Source organism: Crocuta crocuta, unplaced genomic scaffold, assembly GCF_008692635.1.
Source record: "Crocuta crocuta isolate KB4526 unplaced genomic scaffold, BGI_CrCroc_1.0 scaffold155, whole genome shotgun sequence".
Classification (NCBI taxonomy): Eukaryota; Metazoa; Chordata; class Mammalia; order Carnivora; family Hyaenidae; genus Crocuta; species Crocuta crocuta.
The window spans coordinates 1104490-1122423 of record NW_027530365.1 but is presented as its reverse complement, the minus strand read 5'-3'; the positions used below and the strand labels follow the sequence as shown (position 1 = coordinate 1122423).

Sequence of the window (17934 nt, the reverse complement as noted above, 5' to 3'; positions counted from 1 at the left end):
GTCTTTGACCTCTCCTGAGATGAGCTAGCCTAGACCCAAGGACATGGCTTCTGGTCTAATCTCTAAGACACTGAAGTCTTCACCAGAATGTCTAGAGAGAGAACAGAAGAAACCATACCAACAAGCAAGGATCCTTCCAGGAAAAGCAAAGAAGCAGGATTTTCCTTGGGGAAAATTTGAGACACAAAATAAAGATAAAGAGAGGCTAAAGTGATGGCTAATTTAGACTCCAAAAAATGGTATGAGAAATATGAGCATCCTGCACTAGCTCCAGATTTTCTGGCATCAAACATCTGACACTGAGAAGGGAAGCTGTAAGGATTCAAAAGGGAAGTTACCTATGCCTAAGGGGTTCTGTAAATTGATGAGTCTTGTCGTACAAATTAGCTCACCATTACTGCCCTTCTGGCTAAGCGGTACAAACTCACAAACTCCACTCATTTCAGAGAGAAGAGCAGGGATGTTAACATTCTTCAATGCAATGTGTTCTGGACAACTTTAAACTTCTAGTAGCTAAGACTGCATGTAAATTTCAAAAAGATGGCCAGGCACATTGTCAAAGAAAGGAAAGCTGGGAATCACAAATAGGCTATGAAGTCATCCAGGGTTGCACGTTAGAGAAAGTATTATTATTTCTGTCTCACCGAAGACACCTGAAGCTCAAAACAACCTGGGCGCCTCCAATGATTTAATTTCTTTAGTGAATACCTTGTCTTCTTTGGCTTGTTAGTTTACAGATAAACTCCAGAATTCATCATTTGCCCTTCCTAGCGTTTCCACAACCACATATGCTCAGTGGTGAAATCATTTCAGAACAAGTTCCTGAAATCACAGCTTAGAGGCAGAACTGTGTGTGTAAATGAGGAATCCCTGTTTCATACAGATCACTCTCAGGTAGTAATCAAAACCTTAGCATTTAGCAAGCAAGTCAACGTACCTACTGCGATGCTCATAGCTGCTCTTACACCGGAACTTGTGTGCTGGGAAAACGGTGAAAATTCCTTCTTCTGAACTGAAATACTGCCACTTAATTCCAGGGTTGGATTTCAGGTTGTCTGCAAGAACTGGAGTGGGGAAAATGAAATATAACCACCAAATCCACAGGTGCAGGCAGGCACCACTCCGTAGGCATCTGTTTTGCATAAACTGCTTGTAGTATGAAGAAATCCCACGAGATCTAAGGCTGTAAATTTTGCACTAAACATTTTCTTTCTGCTCCTTAAAAAACACCCATGAATAGAAGAATGTAATGAATGCTTTAGTCAAGCGAAGCTATTACTCTTAACACTGCATGGCGACACTCTAGGTACTGGAATATTTCTCCAGCATGAATGATTCATTTGCACTAGTTTCTCCCCTCAGTAGGTTGGTCCCTGTTGGGCCAGCGTACACTTGCTGGCTTGGGGTACATTCTCTAACTGTGGAAAACAGTGACGTTAATAGGCCTAGTCTCCAGAAGAACTATACCTGTGACCTTGACCTCGTTCACTCCACAACGAGGAAAACAGCACAGATGGTACTTGAGAGGTCAGAACCACTCTCATTCGGTAACAATTTACAGGGTGATTCCAATGTACCAATACTGGGACACAGGCTTTCCTTCATGTTACCTCATTTAACCCCTAAAACAGCTGTACGATGAAGGGGGTATTATTCCCTACGATGGACTTTAGAACATATGCTTAGAGGGACACCTGGGTGGCTCAGTGGGTTAAGCATCCAACTCTGGCTCAGGTCATGGTCTTAGAGTTCGTGAGTTGAGGCCTCGCTTCGGGCTCTGCACTGGTGGTACAGAGCCTGCTAGGGATTCTCTCTCTCTCAAAATAAATTTTTAAAAAGCTTTAAAAAAAGAAAAAGAAAATATGCTTCGAGAGCTTAAGTGGTTTGTCTGAAGTCTCATTAGTCAATGATCATGTTGGGATTCAAGCCTGGATGTCCTGGTTCCTGTGTTCTTATCATGTAGCGTCGCCTCCCTTCCTATGTACATTGTATCCCACTGATGCCACTGATGTGCAGCAGGAATGGCAGCCACCTTACTGCGTGCAGTCCTGTCCCCAAACCTCCAGGAAGCCTTTCTTATCCTCTCCCTTCTCTGGCGCCCTCCTGACTCTGTTCCCCACCAAATCAGTACACCTACTATGTGTAGGGTACTGCCTTACGTGCTGCAAGATGCACATTAGCTGAGCAAAACCCAAGTCCTGTTGCAATAACTGATACACCAGAAGACTTACATTGCAGGAAATGGGGCAGAAAGCAATTCAAGGCAAGGAGGAGTCTGAGCAAAGGCAAAGAGAGAGCATGAGGCACAACTGACAAGAATGTATATAATGCTTTGACTGCCACACGGCCATCCCGGAGTCTGGTTCAGAGGTCGGCCAACTTCTGCAAAGAGTTGCAGAGTCAAGAACTCTGGCTTTGCAGTCGCCACAGTCTCTGCTGCAACCCATCCAACTCGGCAGCTGTAGTGCCAGAGCAGCCACGGACACGGGTGCCCGTGAGTGTGAGTGTGTGCCAGTTCGAGTTTATTTGCAAATATCAGCAGCAAGCTGGATGCGGTCAGTGGGCCTTCAACTTGAGTGCCGTCCCCTGACCGCACCATGGGAAATGCATTCACTCCATGGAGGGCGTAAAGCATGGTCAGTGCCTCATGCCTTCAGCAATGACCCCACCAGACAAACACTAAGCATAGCATATTTTATCCCCACAAAAATCCTAGGAGTAACAAAGTATTATCCCCAAGTTACGGGCCTCGGACCAAGAGGCCCTCTCAGAGTACCTGGGCCTCCCTGAGGGCTCCCCTGGGACAAGAAAACAGCCAAGCGTGCGTGACCACAACGCCAGTGCCCACCCTACTCTGCCAGTCAACCTTATCAAGGTCATCACCTGGACTCAGGCAGCCACACGCTCTCCGGAGACCCATGGCTGAGGTGAGTGCATGTCAACATGGAGACGGCTCTCTCTCTGGGGGTCTGAAACCTTCACCTTGATCTCATGTTAGCACTGGGCTTGAGGCAGCCCTGCCAAGCCAGCAATAAAAAGGCAAACACTGCCTTTGGAAGCAAAGCTCAATGACCTCATTTAAAAGTAACATCTGTAACAATAAACAGGCTACACTGAGACTATTAAAAGAGGAGCCAATGAGAGCAAGAATGTTTTAAAATAAATCAGAATCCATACAATGCATGATACATTTCATCTCCCCACAAAGATCATTTTTGTTCCTTATAATCATTCCACCACTAGAGCATAAGCATCAGGCCAGGGTCCTCAACGCCTCCTGCTGAGAACTCCTTTGGCATCTGATTAAATTTCATCCATTACTCGGTACTAGCAGAAGATGATGGATATGATGGTAATGAGGACCCCAGGGCCCAGAAGCAATCTATCATTGTGTTTTGCGCCCCAAGCAGGCCCCTCTCTGACCTAGATGTGGAGGTGAATACAGCCCTATTTTCCACACAGGCAACCCAGAGGCAGTTTCCCCCATTCCTAGAAGTTAGTGAGGTGTTGGGGCCACTGGAGAACTTGGGCTGGGGTGCTGCATGCTAGCTCTTTCCTCAGAAATGCTGGACGCTGTCCAGGAAAAGGCTGGGCAAACGTCCAACCTGCCGGGCCACGATGCACAATGTTAGGATTTAAGCTATCAACGGGTAGGGCCTGTGTTTGTCTCGACTGCTCCGCACACCTAATGCAGATAGACACAGGTGAAGGTGGCAATAAATGGTTTCTTCTTCACTGGAGCTTATGCCCAAGACGGAAGCCACTGCACTCTCTCAAATGCTCCAGCCATCTTACCCCTCCCACCTTCTGGTAAGCGTCATTAGCTGTTCCAGGTAACATTTCACACCTCCATTCCTAGCGTCTGAGATCCCTGAGGGCAAGATCTGTCTGAGTCATCTCTGTGCCCTGAGCAGAGGCGCCCAGTTCTCTTCACATCAAGGTGCCCACTTGGTGACAGCTGCAGGGTTGTCCGCAGCATACAGGCTGCTGGAGGCCTCTTCTCAGAAATACTCTTTCTTGGGGCTCCTGGGTGGCTTAGTCGGTTAAGCGTCCGACTTTGCTTGGGTCATGATCTCGCGGTTCGTGGATTCGAGCCCCACGTCGGGCTCTGTGCTGACTGCCAGCTCAGAGCCTGAAGCCTGTTTCAGAGTCTGTGATTCCCTCTCTCTCTGACCCTCCCCTGCTCACGCTGTCTCTCTCTCTCTCTCCTAGAAATAAAAATATTAAAAAAAAATTTTTAAAAATACTCTTTCTCAATCATTTGTGAAACGTGTGTTTCATAAATTGTAAAACCTTACTCTCTTCTGATGCCGAACCCAATTAAAGATCAATAGCGTGACTCAATCAATATGGAGCAAGGATAATGACAGTGATAACAGTTGACGCTCCGTTCTCCCAACACCACTGCCAATATGACAGGCATAGAAATAGGTAAATGGAGAGAGGAAAAGCCTGAGTGTCTGATGACTTCAGGAGATGACACATGTCAAAATGTATCAATTGTATGTTACACTTGTGAAGTTTATGGCCTGTCAGTGATGCCTCAATAAGGCTGATTTGCTAATAAGACAGTGAAAGTTTACTGAGCATGATACAAACCAGTTTTATACACAGTGTGCTGCTTTTCGTAATTACTTCCAGAGTTTGTTACTATATCCATTTTACAGATGCTGAATGAACTTGCTCAAGGGCAGAGTGCTGACTTGATCTAGAGGGGTCTGCCTCCAAAGCCACGTGCTCTTTCTAGAACACGACAGTGCCTCTACAAGGTCGGTGAATAAATGCTGAATGCATTGGCAACCTGGAGATTAAAAAGCCTCTTGAGAGGCAGAATATATAAATGTTGGCGTTTCTCACTCAAAATAATCAGCTGCATTAGTGTGTAAATATACAATGTGAATAAATGCAACTAAGAAGGCACCTGATAGAAAGAATATGACAGTGGCAGGAAGACCTAAGCTAACATGAGCATTTAACCTTGTGAGAAAAAACAAATGGCTAAGCTGCTAAAACTGGCCATGTCAGCTGAGTAGTCCAATGTCACGGGGTTCGCCAGTGACCCCACAGGCTGGCTTAACTGGAAAAGGGCACACACACACACCGTAGCTCAGAAGGCAGAGTCAAGTGAATGAGAACACTCAAGACTCTGAGTGACACTAAGCCACAACAAGCATATTTTAGAGAACAGAGTCTGTATGTGGCTGAGAAACTATATCGCTGAGACCTCTTAATTATTCTGTAGGTGTTTAACGGATTGGAGAGGTCTTCCACTGTCGATCTGAATAAACATAAGAGAGCCAGTTGGACGCAGGCCCAACACTATTTTGCACTTTCCATTTAATTTGGGTTGGCCCTTAGGGACTAGAAGGAAGATGCTGAAAAACCAGAATGGACTGGAATAGGAAGCCATGGATTTTGGTCCTGTCTCTAAGACTGGCAAGCTCTCTGACCTTAAATTTACTCACTATACAGCATCCAGAGGCATCCTTCTAATATGGAAATCAAATCCCAACACAGCTTTGCTTAAAACCCTCCCAGGTTTCCCACTGTGCTACAACTAGCATTGTATCCAAAACTGAGAAGGCCCTGCACCTTCCTANATTTTCGACACAGAGAGAGAGAGAGAGAGAGAGAGAGATGGGGGGGTGGAGAGGGGAGAGAGAGAGAGAATGAATGAATTGAATCTTAAGCTGGCTCCAGGCTCTGCATGGCCTGACGTGGGCTCAGCCCCATGACCTTGGGATCATGACCGGAGCCAAAATCAGGAGTCAGATGCTCAACTGACCCTGCTCCAACCTCACTTTTACCCTCTTCAGCTCACTACACTGAACGTTGAGGCTACATCCTTCGGTTTGGCAAATGTGACAAGCTCTCACACAAAGTGATCCTTTTACCATCTCAGAGAGGCCTTCCTGGACCACCCTCTATTATTATCCTCTCTGACAGCACCCAGGGTTTTCCCTCATAGCAAAATGTGGTAATGATCAGTGTACTGATTTTTGTGGCTGTGTTTCAGGTCTCTCAGGCAGACAGGCTGTAAACTCCGTGAGGGCAGAAGCCGAGTTTATCACAGAGCCTGGTGCCTGCCTCGTTTTAGGAAGCGCTGAGTCACTAACTGCTAGATGAACCAGTGAAGGATGACCTTGGCCAACGCTCTTCACCTCTGCCCCCAAGAGCTCTCACAATTTCCTCATCTCTAGTCTCTACGTGATGGATTTGGACAAGGTATTTCCATAGATCTTTTCGAAATCAAAGAGAAGAAGGGTAACGAATGAGGGTCAGTAAGAAGGAAGGAAGCACAAAGATTTATAATTAGANGCCCTTCTTCTCCCCCTTGTTCCTAAGTTCCTCCTAATCCTCCTATACGTGCAAACATATGGTATTTGTCCTTCTCTAGAAAGAGCAAATTTCTAACTGGCTTTGACTAAGTTTATGCAAAAAAAAAACTGAAGGAAAAAGTAGTATTCTTACTTCACAGTAACTTAGAATAACTTGGTAAGTCAGCATTAAGAGATGATTATTACTGACCCAAGACTAAGGAAAATGTTCAAATAGGACCAAGAAACATTTAGAGAAAATGACAGAGAAACCTTCATATTGGCCTTTAACAAACAAGGGGGTACCTGTGACACCCTTGTTCGTTAAAGGCATGCTCTGTTCCCCAGGTCACTTTCTGTGTAGACTTCAACAAATTTACTGTTTTTCTCTCATAGTTCCGATGTTAATTCTAGCAAAAACAATTTCAAAATACCCAATGGCTTATTTTTCTTCAATCACAACACACAAATTGTTGTCGGAGAAGCAGCTAAAAAATGTACCCTTCTGGGGTGTCTGGCTGGCTCAGTTGTAGAACACGTGATTCTTGATCTCAGGGTGGTGAGTCTGAGCCCCACATTAGAGGTAGAGTTTACTTTAAGAAAATGTGCCTTTCCCTTTTACAGGTATTCTTTATTTCCTATTTAGTAAGTCTCAAGATTTGTCTGCATGCAGTGTAGTATGCTGTCTGTGGAAATTTCTAACACATGTACCCCAGATCCTACGGCCCCCAAATTATTTCCCTTCCAATTTCACCATCTACATCTGACCAGTTCTTCTATTATCAGCTTCTCTAGTCAAAATGAACCCATGTCCCCAAACTCCTGGGCTGCCCTCTTTAATGCTTAAACCACCAGGCCGATGAGAAAGAGATGGATTATTAACTGCTTGTAGTTGGGCTGTGACTTTTTTCTGACAGTATTATCCACCAAAGGTAGACACACAAAGAAACTGCTCTGTGGTAGACGGCCTGTCGCCTCCCACCTCAAGGAACTCTGGCCTTTCTGATGCCCACCCCAACACTACTCAGCTAAACACACAAAGCCATCTACCTCCCACAGCTTCCCAAATATAAAATATTAAGAGCTGTCCTAAATACACAGAATGGCAGACACACACACACACACACACACACACACTTCCCCCAAAAGACCAGAAATTACATGGCACCTTTAATAATATTCTGTGCAACAGCAATCATTTTGGAGGGGAATAAAATAAACCTTTTTTGGACTCCAAACAAAATTTCTGGAATTTTACCCTATATCACACCTTCCAGTTCCTACTCCTAGCTCACTTCCAGAGCATCATTTTGCCACACACTCTGGAGGAGCTATATTTCATGGACCCTCAGATATGGTTTATACTGCTCAAGAGTGGTTGCCATACTGAGTATTTGATCGTGTACCAGGCACTTGGCTAAGTCTTTTGTACAGATTATTCCAGTTAATTATCATTACAACCTTTTGAGGTAGGTTTAATTTATCATTCAGGGAACCAAGGCATATAGAGGTTAATTTTCCCAAGTGTCTGATAGCTAAGCAAGAGCCAAACGTGGAGCTTTATCAAAGAGATATTATTATTCCCATTTTAAGCTAAGCATATTCTGGCTCAGGAATGGAACAGTGACCTAAGCTCTGACCCCTGAACGGGCTCCAGACCATGTAGCCCAGTTATTCAACCACCACAATGACCATGGTAGTGAAAGCCCATTGCCAAACTTAGATTAATGACAGCTGACTCAGCTAATCCCACTGTATTTGCTTCAGTCTAATATAAAGGAGAGAACAACCTCAAATCTCTGGTTCTGCTCCAAACTCACAGCTCTTTATGTCCATTCTGGGTCATCTACATCATGCAAAATAACCACTCCATTCTGTCCTTGATTCAGTTAAGACAGCTGGTCATGGGCGCAGAGAATCCAGAAAAAACTTCTGGAGCAATCAAGGATCAGTGTAGGACCCACTACTCTATTCCCTTCCTTTTAGGAGACCACTCCCAGAGGACCCAAAGGACTAGGTGATCTTCAAACATTCATGGAATGGGCAAGAGAAATTTAACAGAGCTCCCAAAGCCTGGCTGATCATCACAATCAGCTTTTGCAACCTATGGATTCCCAAGCTTTACTAAGCCACCATTCTGAGTCACCAGGTCTGGGTTGGGTTTTTTGAGAAAGCACTCCAGGTAACTCTGATGATTAGCCAAATTTGGGACAACAGGACCAAGACATTTAACTCCATTGTCCCATCTGTTTCCTCAGTTCTACTTTCTTTCTAGATGGACTGTCCTCAGCATATAAACATTTTCAAGTTTCCCTAACTTAAAAAACAATGAAGTTTCCCTAACTTAAATGATTAGCAATAGCAGTAACAATAAAATACTTCCTTCATGCCACCTCTTCCCTAAGTTATCAGGGACCTTTCCCCTTTTTCTCAGCCAAGCAACTTGGAAGAGTGAGCAATCTACACAGATTCTCCACTTTTTGCCATCTCATGTATACCTCATCTAGCCATTTTGCTTACGCCATGGCCACCTCTCTACTGTCCCCTCCCATTTTTGGATAACATTTAATAGTCTAGCTCAGTTTTCTCTTTCTTCCAGGCTAACTACACTTCTACCTACTCTCCACAAAGCTCTCTGGCTTATGCTGCTTAAAGTCTGTCAGCTTGTTAACCCCAACCAAAAAAACAAAACCAAACCAAAACCCAACTCCTCAGAGTAATCTACAAATGGTTAAAAACTAGCTTAGTGCTACCTTTGTTTCCTGTTACTTACTCCCTCTTATACAATGATCCTGATTGTGCTGGCTGCACTTTGTATAGATTTTTAAATGGGAAATGTACTTACCACATGCACATCACCAGGATAATTCCCATTGTTTTTTTAAGACTCCACTCAACCTTACAATACGGGTTCAAGTGCTCCAGGCTTACCTTTATCATTATAGCGCTTAGCACTGTATGGTAACTGGATTGTCTGTTGATTTTCTACTTCCCTTCACTCCCCTCAATAAATACATATATACAACTAGTTCTTAAGCTTTGAGAGTAAAAATTCTGTCTTGATTATCTTGGTGTCTACCACAGAAGCTAGCATATACAGATGCTACCTGAGAGAACCTCTTTATGAGACAGTACGAGTAAGGAGTCATGGTTGCTTCTGGGTCTCAAGCTTTGGTGACATGTAAAATGAAGTTGCTGTTAAATGACATGGGACATGGAGAAAAAAGAGGTTTGGTTGAAAGAGTCAGAGATTATGGGTTTGTTTTTTTTTTTAGACATAAAGAGTTTGAAATGTCAGTAGGCAGAATACAGGGATGGAGAAATCTCTTCATCTTAAGCTGTGTATGGTAGGAAGCTCATTGGATTAGGAGTCAGGACACATGTTTAGTCATCCCAATACCAACAATTTGTTGTTTGACTTTAGGTAGATCAGTTGACTTCTCTCAGCCTGTTCTCATCTATAAAATGGACTGGATACTTGTCTTTGGTATCCATGGTAAGAATTAAGACAAAAATATGAAACGGTTTATGAGGTACTAAAAAGGAGCAGATTGATTTTCTTTTGTACACTGAGTGTTTGGATTCACTAGAGTTAGTTTCATGCAAATGCAGAATGATATTTTTTATATGCATAGTCTGTGTCACTCTATATACCTGAAATATTTATATGTGCTAATTTGCTATGAAACTAAAGAAACCAGTGCTACCTTGCAAGCAAATTACAACCACATTCTTTTCTTCACTAAGGTCCTTCAAAAGTCTTAGCTCTTCCATTATAAAAACAAAAGCAAAAAGAAAATTCTAGTCTTTCTCTCTCCTCCTTCCTTCCATTCATTCACCCATTCATCCATAAGCATTTACTGTGTACCTGCTATAGGCAAGTCACTAGATTGGGAACTCAACATATAAAAAAATAAATGAAAAGGAGAAGATCAGGCAGATGTTAAACATAAAAAATTCAATTTCTAAGAATGTACCATAGAGTAAAATAATAAAAAAGAGTTGTAGCTGTGCCAACATGACTCTGAATGCCCCCAGCCCCCTGCCCCAGCCTGTAAGTGACTCTGGAGGTGGCTGAGGACTCTCTTGAGACTGTATCTGAGCCCAACTTCTCTCACCACTCGATCCCCCTTCCTTTCCTTTTCCCACAAGCTACCAGTCTCCAGAAAACGCCCCTAGTGAGCCCAGCCTGTACAAGGGATGAGGAATTCTACCTGTAAGAGTTAGGAAAGAGGACAAAGAAGTTGGACCCTGAAGAATGAGCATTATTTTACAAGTCAGAGAAGGCACTAGGATAAAACAATAACACGAGATAAAGTATGAAGGAGTGAGGGAGATTGGGGCTTTGAAGAAATGAAAGTGATCCCCTGAGGGTAGAGGGAAGAGGAGGAGGAGAAAATGGAGTTGAAAGGCCTCTACTTTATCTTCCAGGTGAGCCATCAGAGGTTTTTGAGAAATGGAGTTACAGGGCAGGTGTTTGCAAAATACCTATAGTGTACAGGACATATTGAAAAAGATAAATAAAAAAGCAGAGAAACCTTATGGGAGGTTTATATATTAATTCTATATTTAATTTAATACCATATTCTATATTAATTTCTATATTAATAGAAAGGTCTATGAAGCTCTAGCTTCATGGCATTCGCAGTGGAGTAGACAAAAGGGATTCGAGACACATCTTTGAACTACGGAATCTGAGCCGGGTGCCCCTGCAATGAAAAGGAGACAATGAGACCTACATGACAAGTCAGCATAATACCCCGGAAGAGGCACACACAGTAAATGCCTAGTGAGGGGTCTTGTACATAGTAAATACTTAATAAATATTCACTCACTCACACTCTAATTTGAACACAGACTCCAGAGAAATCTGCTAAAACCTGAAGAAGTAGTAGGTGGATAAAGGTGAGGAAGAATGTCCAGTGTGACCAGGATGGATGTAGAGCTAATCGGGATCCTGAGCCCAGACTGGGTATGAGTTTAGAGAAAAGTGTGTTTCCCGTTTAATTTTTGAGGTAGTGGGGCACCTGGGTGGCTGCAGTCGGTTAAGCATCTGACTCTTTGTTTCAGCTCGGGTCACAATCTCATGGTTTATGAGTTCAAGCCCACGACAGGGTCCATGCTGACAGTGTGGAGCCTGCTTAAGATACTCTCTCCCTCTCTCTCTCTCTGCCCCTCCCTGTCTCTCTCTCTCAAAAATAAATAAACTGAAAACAATTTTTTGAGGTAGCTACAGAATAATCACAAGGACATGTATGTCTTAAAGTTGGTTACTCAATAAATAAACTCAAATAGGCCACGTCTGGAAAGAGAGATATGGAATCCCACAGCATGTGGTAGAAGCTGAGGTGCTGGCTAAATTGAGAACATTTGGGGAGGTAACATTTAGAAGTGAGGAAGGTGGGTAAGAGGGGACATCTACCTGAGGAAAAAGGAGCTTAAGAAGAAAAATGAAAAGGACTCAGAGAAGTAAACAGATAAATGGCACAGAATAATTTTACAGAAATCAAAGGACAGAGCTTCAAAAAAGTTTACCTGTTAACTACCACACAGGGGTCAAGGAAAACTGAAGAGGGGTCACCTGAAATCCCTCCAGGGGGCAACTGTAAATGTAGTAAAAAACTGGGACAATCTAAATGCTGAACTGGGGTAGACTGGTTAACTTAAGGACTTTTTTCTTAAAAAGTTTTATTTTGAGAGAGATAAAGAGTGTGTGAATAGGGGAGGGGCAGAGAGAGAGGGGGCACTGTCAGTGCAGAGCCCAAAGTGGGGTTTGATCTCACAAACTATGAGATCATGACCTGAGCTGAAATCAAGGGTTGGACACTTAACTGACTGAGTCACCCAGGTGTCCCGACTTCAAGGATGTTAAATAATCATTACCACCACGATCTAGAAGTAGATTTATTCACATATATACAAAGAAATGTTCAGGATATATTTGTTAAGTAAAAAAAAACAAAACCAGGTTGTATCCATTATGATATGTATTATGAGAGAAGATGCATATGAGAATATATGGGACTAATAAAATCTCCTGAAATCAGTATAATAGGGTTGCTGTAACAAACTATAAGAAAGACTAGACCTTTGTAGGAGCTCCCATTATAGGACTAGAACTAGGGGAATCAAAGTGAAGAGCCCTCTGTGTACTTAATTTTATCTGTGTACACACACACACACACACACACACACACACACACACACGTAAACTGAATCACATAATCTTAATCTAGATTTCTAAGTGACTAATTTTTATACATTTTTTAATTTTTTTTTTTTTTTTTGTAAGAGAGAGAGAGATCGGTAGGAGCAGAGAGACGGAAGGCAGAGGATCCCAAGTGGGCTGTGCACGGACAGCAGTGAGCCCGGCGTGGGGCTCGACCCCATGAACCATGAAATCCTGACCTGAGCCGAAATCAGATGCTCAACTGACTGACCCACCCAGGCACCTCTAGATTTCTAAGTGACTGAATGGTTTTTAGAGGTTATGTGAATAATTACCACATCTCTTGTGACACTAATGCAGTCATGAAGCTGGGCACTTGGGCATAAAAACAAACCAGAAGTTCCTAGTTTGGTTTTTATTCTTTTATTTTAGGTTTTTAGATAGAACATAGCTTTTCACTGCATTGGCTTTAGCATGCTGAACAGGTCATTTTCATGGCATTTTAAAGGAGAGAGAGAAGCCTACAACACACAGCCAGTCGCTGGGACTCGCAGAAGGATGCGCCGAAGCCCCTGGAACTGGCAGCATAGCCCCCGGAGCCCACCTGCGCCTCAAGCAGCATCTCCCACTGTAACATGACTTACAGATGCCCTTACGCCCCGTGAATCCCATTTCTCGATGGAGACTGTGACACTACCAAGATCGAAGTTTCCAACTTCAAATGAGGTCTTTAAATCAAACACAATATAAAAAAAGTCCAGGCACTTTTTCTTTTGGCAAGAAAGACTCACTCCCCCTCTACTCACACCTCAATTGCATAACTCAAGAGAGCAGAAGGCAATTTTCCTTGGACTCTTCAAATAAACTCTCTTAGGGATCAGGCTACGCACAAGAAAATAGCTCAGCAGGAATTAAAAAAAAGAGAGAGAGACAGGGAGGAAGAGAAACTAGGGATAAAAGCAGGAAGGAATCTGAGCAAAACATTACCAGCACCATAATGTAACACATGCACTGTCAAATGCTGGTTGTTTGAATGGAGTCAGAGACAAGGAGTCAGTTTAGAAAGTAGAGATCTGGCAGGGGTGGGTTTAAGAACACACATGTGTGTCGGATAGATGGACATATGACCTAGTTTTGGCTAAATGAAGCTAAGAATGGTTTACAATTTTTGTGAGTCTGTTTCCAGCTAGTCTGAAAGGCAATCTGAAACTGTGTTATCAATTAGGGACTCATTGATGGATTATATACAGTCTGAAAGAGCCTGAGGCTGGACATCTTACAGATGTAAATATCAGACATGCGATAGCCTATGAAGTACATTAATTCTGCTCTGAAAAGGGGCATGAGCTGGAGAGGAGGAAAAACGGGGGGGCTCTGAGGTCACCCTCCACCATCTACCACTCCTCTTAAATTACAAATGACTGCTCAAGAATGTGGACTTTGGGATGCAGCCACTGCCTGGTGGAATGTCACAAAACTTCGAATACAAGCAAGTCAGTTCTCAAATACCTGAATATTGCCAAAAACTGCTTGTAAATCTAGCTATGTCAACGGTGCCGAGAACAACCCTCCTTGGGGTAGTATGTTACACTTGAGTCATGCTTTTAGAAATATCAAAAATCAAGATCTGATCTTTACCCATATACCTCTGTCCTCACCATCTTCTTCCTCCCCTTCCTGATTTTTCAAACTCTTTCTCCCTTCACTAATAACTACTGTAATGAAATAGAACTCTGTCAGGATTTCCAATTGTGTGTGCAGTGGAGTTCTACTCTAAAACCTCAGTCACAGAAGATAATCTCAGTGTATTGAAGAGGTCTTCAATGCTGCTTCCTCTGGCCTCGCTCCTGGCCAAGAATCTGGCTTCCCAAGTCTCTGAGAGAACAAAATCATGACCAAGGTCATGTCTCTGCATTCCTGACACTACCTTGATTGTTATGAGCATCTCTGTATACTTGCTCTTCCTTCCCTCCTCTTAGAAAGAATGAAGGCTGTGCTTTTGGATCCTCTCTCCTTGGAATCCCACTATCTCTTGCCTAATCAAGGAAAAGGCTCCAAAACAACTGTTTCTCCTCTTGCTTTTGGGTCTTTAGCTTTCCTCTACTGGATCCTTCCCTTTGGCACACAACCATGCTATAATGTCTTTCAATTTAACACTCTCTTGACTCCACAGGGCACTCCAGCTTTCCTTCCTTTCAGCAAACCCTGGGAGTTCATGTTACTGTTTCCAGCTCCTCTCCATTTTTAAGAGCTTGAACAAAGCAGGATCAGCCTGTCATTCGAGTCTACTGTTCTACCGAGCAGCCCTCATCAAGTTCATCGATGACCGCCCCCTGTGACTAAATCCAATGTCAGTTTTCTTAGCCTTCATTTTACTGAGCCTACTTAATCTAACTGACCTCTCCCCACTTCTTGAAATACTTTATTCACTTGGCTTCAAGGACATGGATCTCTTGGTTCTTTTACCACATTGACTTCCTTCTCAGATTCCTTTACAGCTTCCTCTTCATGTCAGTGACCTTTAAGTAGTAAAGTGTCCCAAGACTCAGGCCTGAACCTCTTTTCTTTTTTACCCACACCTGCTTGCTAGATGATCTTTTTGGGTCTCATGATTTAAGTATTGCCTATACACACACAATGAATCTCAAATTTCAACCTCTAGTCTGACCCATTCCCCAGACTCCAGACTTATATATCCAGCTGCCTAGGAGATACTTTCATGTGGATATTCTTTTTTTTTTTTTTTTTTAATTTTTTTTTTAGAGGCGCCTGGATGGCTCAGTTGGTTAAGCAGCTGACTTCGGCTCAGGTCATGATCTCACGGCTCCTGAGTTTGAGCCCCACGTTGGGCTCTGTGGTGACAGCTCAGATCCTGGAGCCTGCTTCAGATTCTGTGTCTCCCTCTCTTTCTGCCCCTCCCCCGCTTGTACTCAGTCTCTCTCAAAAATAAATGTTAAAAAATTTTAAAACAATAAATAAAAATTTTAATGTTTATTTATTTTTGAGAGAGAGAAAGATAGAATCCGAAGCGAGCAGGGTAGGGCCAAAGAGAGAGGAAGACACAGACTCTGAAGCAGGCTCCAGGATCTGAGCTGTCACCACAGAGCCGGATGTAGAGCTTAAACTCAAGAACTGCGAGATCATGGCCTGAGCTGAAGTTGGATGCTCGGCTGACTGAGCCACCCAGGTGCCACTTTTTTCAAATTTTTTATTTAATGTTTATTTTTGAGAGAGAGAGAGAGAGCAAGCAGGGGAGGGTCAAAGAGAGAGGGAAAGACAGAATGGGAAAGAGGCTCCAGGCTCTGGCTGTCAGTACAGAGCCCAACGTGGGGCCTGAACCCAGAACTGTGAGATCATGCTCAGAGGCAAAAACCAGACGCTTAACCGACTGAGCCAGCCAGGTGCCTAGAGATGTGGATATCTAATGCACATGCCCAACCCCACTTTTCTGTCTGAAATGTTGATTTCCTGCCTGTCACCAGTATTCTCCATCATAAAAAATGGCAACTGTCCTTCTCATTGATAAGGCCAAACACCTAGGAAGTCCTTGCCAGCTCTTCTCTTACTCTCTCACCACCCCCCCCAGCCCTTCACCCAATTAGTCAGCAAATCTTAATGGTTCTACCTGCAAAACACATTCAGAATCCAAATACTTCTCACCACCCCCTCTATTACTGCACTATTAAGGCTATGTCCACTTGCCACCTGGATTTGGGATAACCTCTTAAATTGTCTCCCTGCTTCCACCTTTGCTTTGCTATAATGTATCCTTGCCACAGCAGTGATTAACCTTTTAACCTAAGCCAAGTCGTGACTCTGCATAAACCCTTTGCTCCTTGCCCCCCACCTGCCTCCACGAAGACCTCCTATCTCATTCAGAGCAAAATCTGAAGTTCTTTTAAGGACCAGTAAAGTAATGCCCTTGGTGATCTGGCCCCCAACTGCTTCTGGTCTCATCTTCTACTGTTAATCATCACTCACTGAATCACACTTACCGTAGCCTTCTTGCTGTTACTGAGCACACTAAACATCCTCCTAACTCCCACCCTTTGCCTGGGGTACATGTCCTCTAGTTAGTTATTCTTATGGTTTTACAATCCCACTTATTCAGATCTCACTGATGAGCCCTTTGTCAAAATAATAAGATGACTCCTCCCTCCTACCTCCCCTCCCATCCTCAGCCAAAAATTCCACTGTGTCTCATCCTTGCATTGCTTTTTCTCCATAGCATTCATCATCAGACATGTATATTTCCTTGTGCTTTTGTTTTAGATTCATATCCCTCAGCTCCCAGAAATGAGCTTTTTGCCTTGTTTATAGCTGACCGAGTACAAAGGAAAGTGTTTACCACATAGAAGGTGCTAAAAAGGTACACGAGAGGATTATTAATGATAGAGACAGATCTTAACAATACACTCATTATTAGAAACAACGAATAGATATAAAATAAGGCAATGAGGCTGGAGCCCTGGCTGCGGCAGCTTCCAGATCCTTCAAGCTCTGGCCCTGAGAGGTAAGGGACCCTGGCGGGACACTGTTGTTCTGGCTCCCAAGTGGGGATGCACCACCCTCAGTCTGGCCCCAGCCCACACTTTCCTATGTCCCCGTCACACAGCCAGGAGGGTAAGGGAGTTTTGGCTAGAATCTTAACACCATACTGAAGATCTACTACCAGATATGTATTATGAAAGGTACTGCCTACCAGAAAGGAGTGAAAATAGGCTGGAAAGTAGCATGTAATTTCTTCTTGTTTTATTTTCCCCCTTATTATAAAAGCAATGCACGTTTGGTTCAAAATTAAGAAAATTAATAAGAAAGTAAACATACCCCACTATTTCATCACTGAAAGAAAACTATTAAATTTATGTATGAGCCCTTCAAGATCTTACATATATGGAGAAGTAATGGACTATATTTTTTCCTTATTAATTCAAAGAGCCCACAAGATATATTGTAAAAATTTTAACTACACAAAATGTGTATTTCTGGAACACATTTATATCTGATCCTATTCAAAAAGTGCTAATTCGAACTCAAATCTTCAGACCCAGCAACATGTCCTGTTACCGAACGTACCTGGGGTAAAGAGCACTGAATTTGGGAACTAGAAAATTCAAGTTTCTACTCTGTGCCCTGTGCCAGCTATGGAGTCTTCCATAATACATTTCCTCTGTCCATTCCATGCCCTTCCCTACATTTTTTATGGAAAATATTTTCAGTAAGTTTCATTTCTAAAAATTAACCCCACCTGCTGCACAAGGCCTCCAGATTCTCTGACCAAAAGAAAAAAAAAGACTGAATGTATTATATACTGGTCTATACAATATGTGCCTGGCATATGTAGGTTGGCCATTTAATTTATCCAGCCGCTAGAGTTTTAATATCTTTTTTTTAAAACATTTTTTTTTAAATGTTGTTTTCTGAGAGAGAGAGAGAGAGAGAGAGAGA

The 17934-nt window shown here is 43.0% G+C and overlaps 1 protein-coding gene across 1 annotated transcript in view; it reads right to left on the bottom strand.

The window, feature by feature from the left end:
* Window positions 1-17934, bottom strand: part of CACHD1 (cache domain containing 1) — a 127198-nt gene that overhangs the window by 57259 nt on the left and 52005 nt on the right. The window contains exon 4 of the mRNA XM_077766137.1: window positions 938-1064. Within this exon, the coding sequence (XP_077622263.1) occupies window positions 938-1064 (127 nt within the window). The remainder of the gene's footprint in view (window positions 1-937; window positions 1065-17934) is intronic.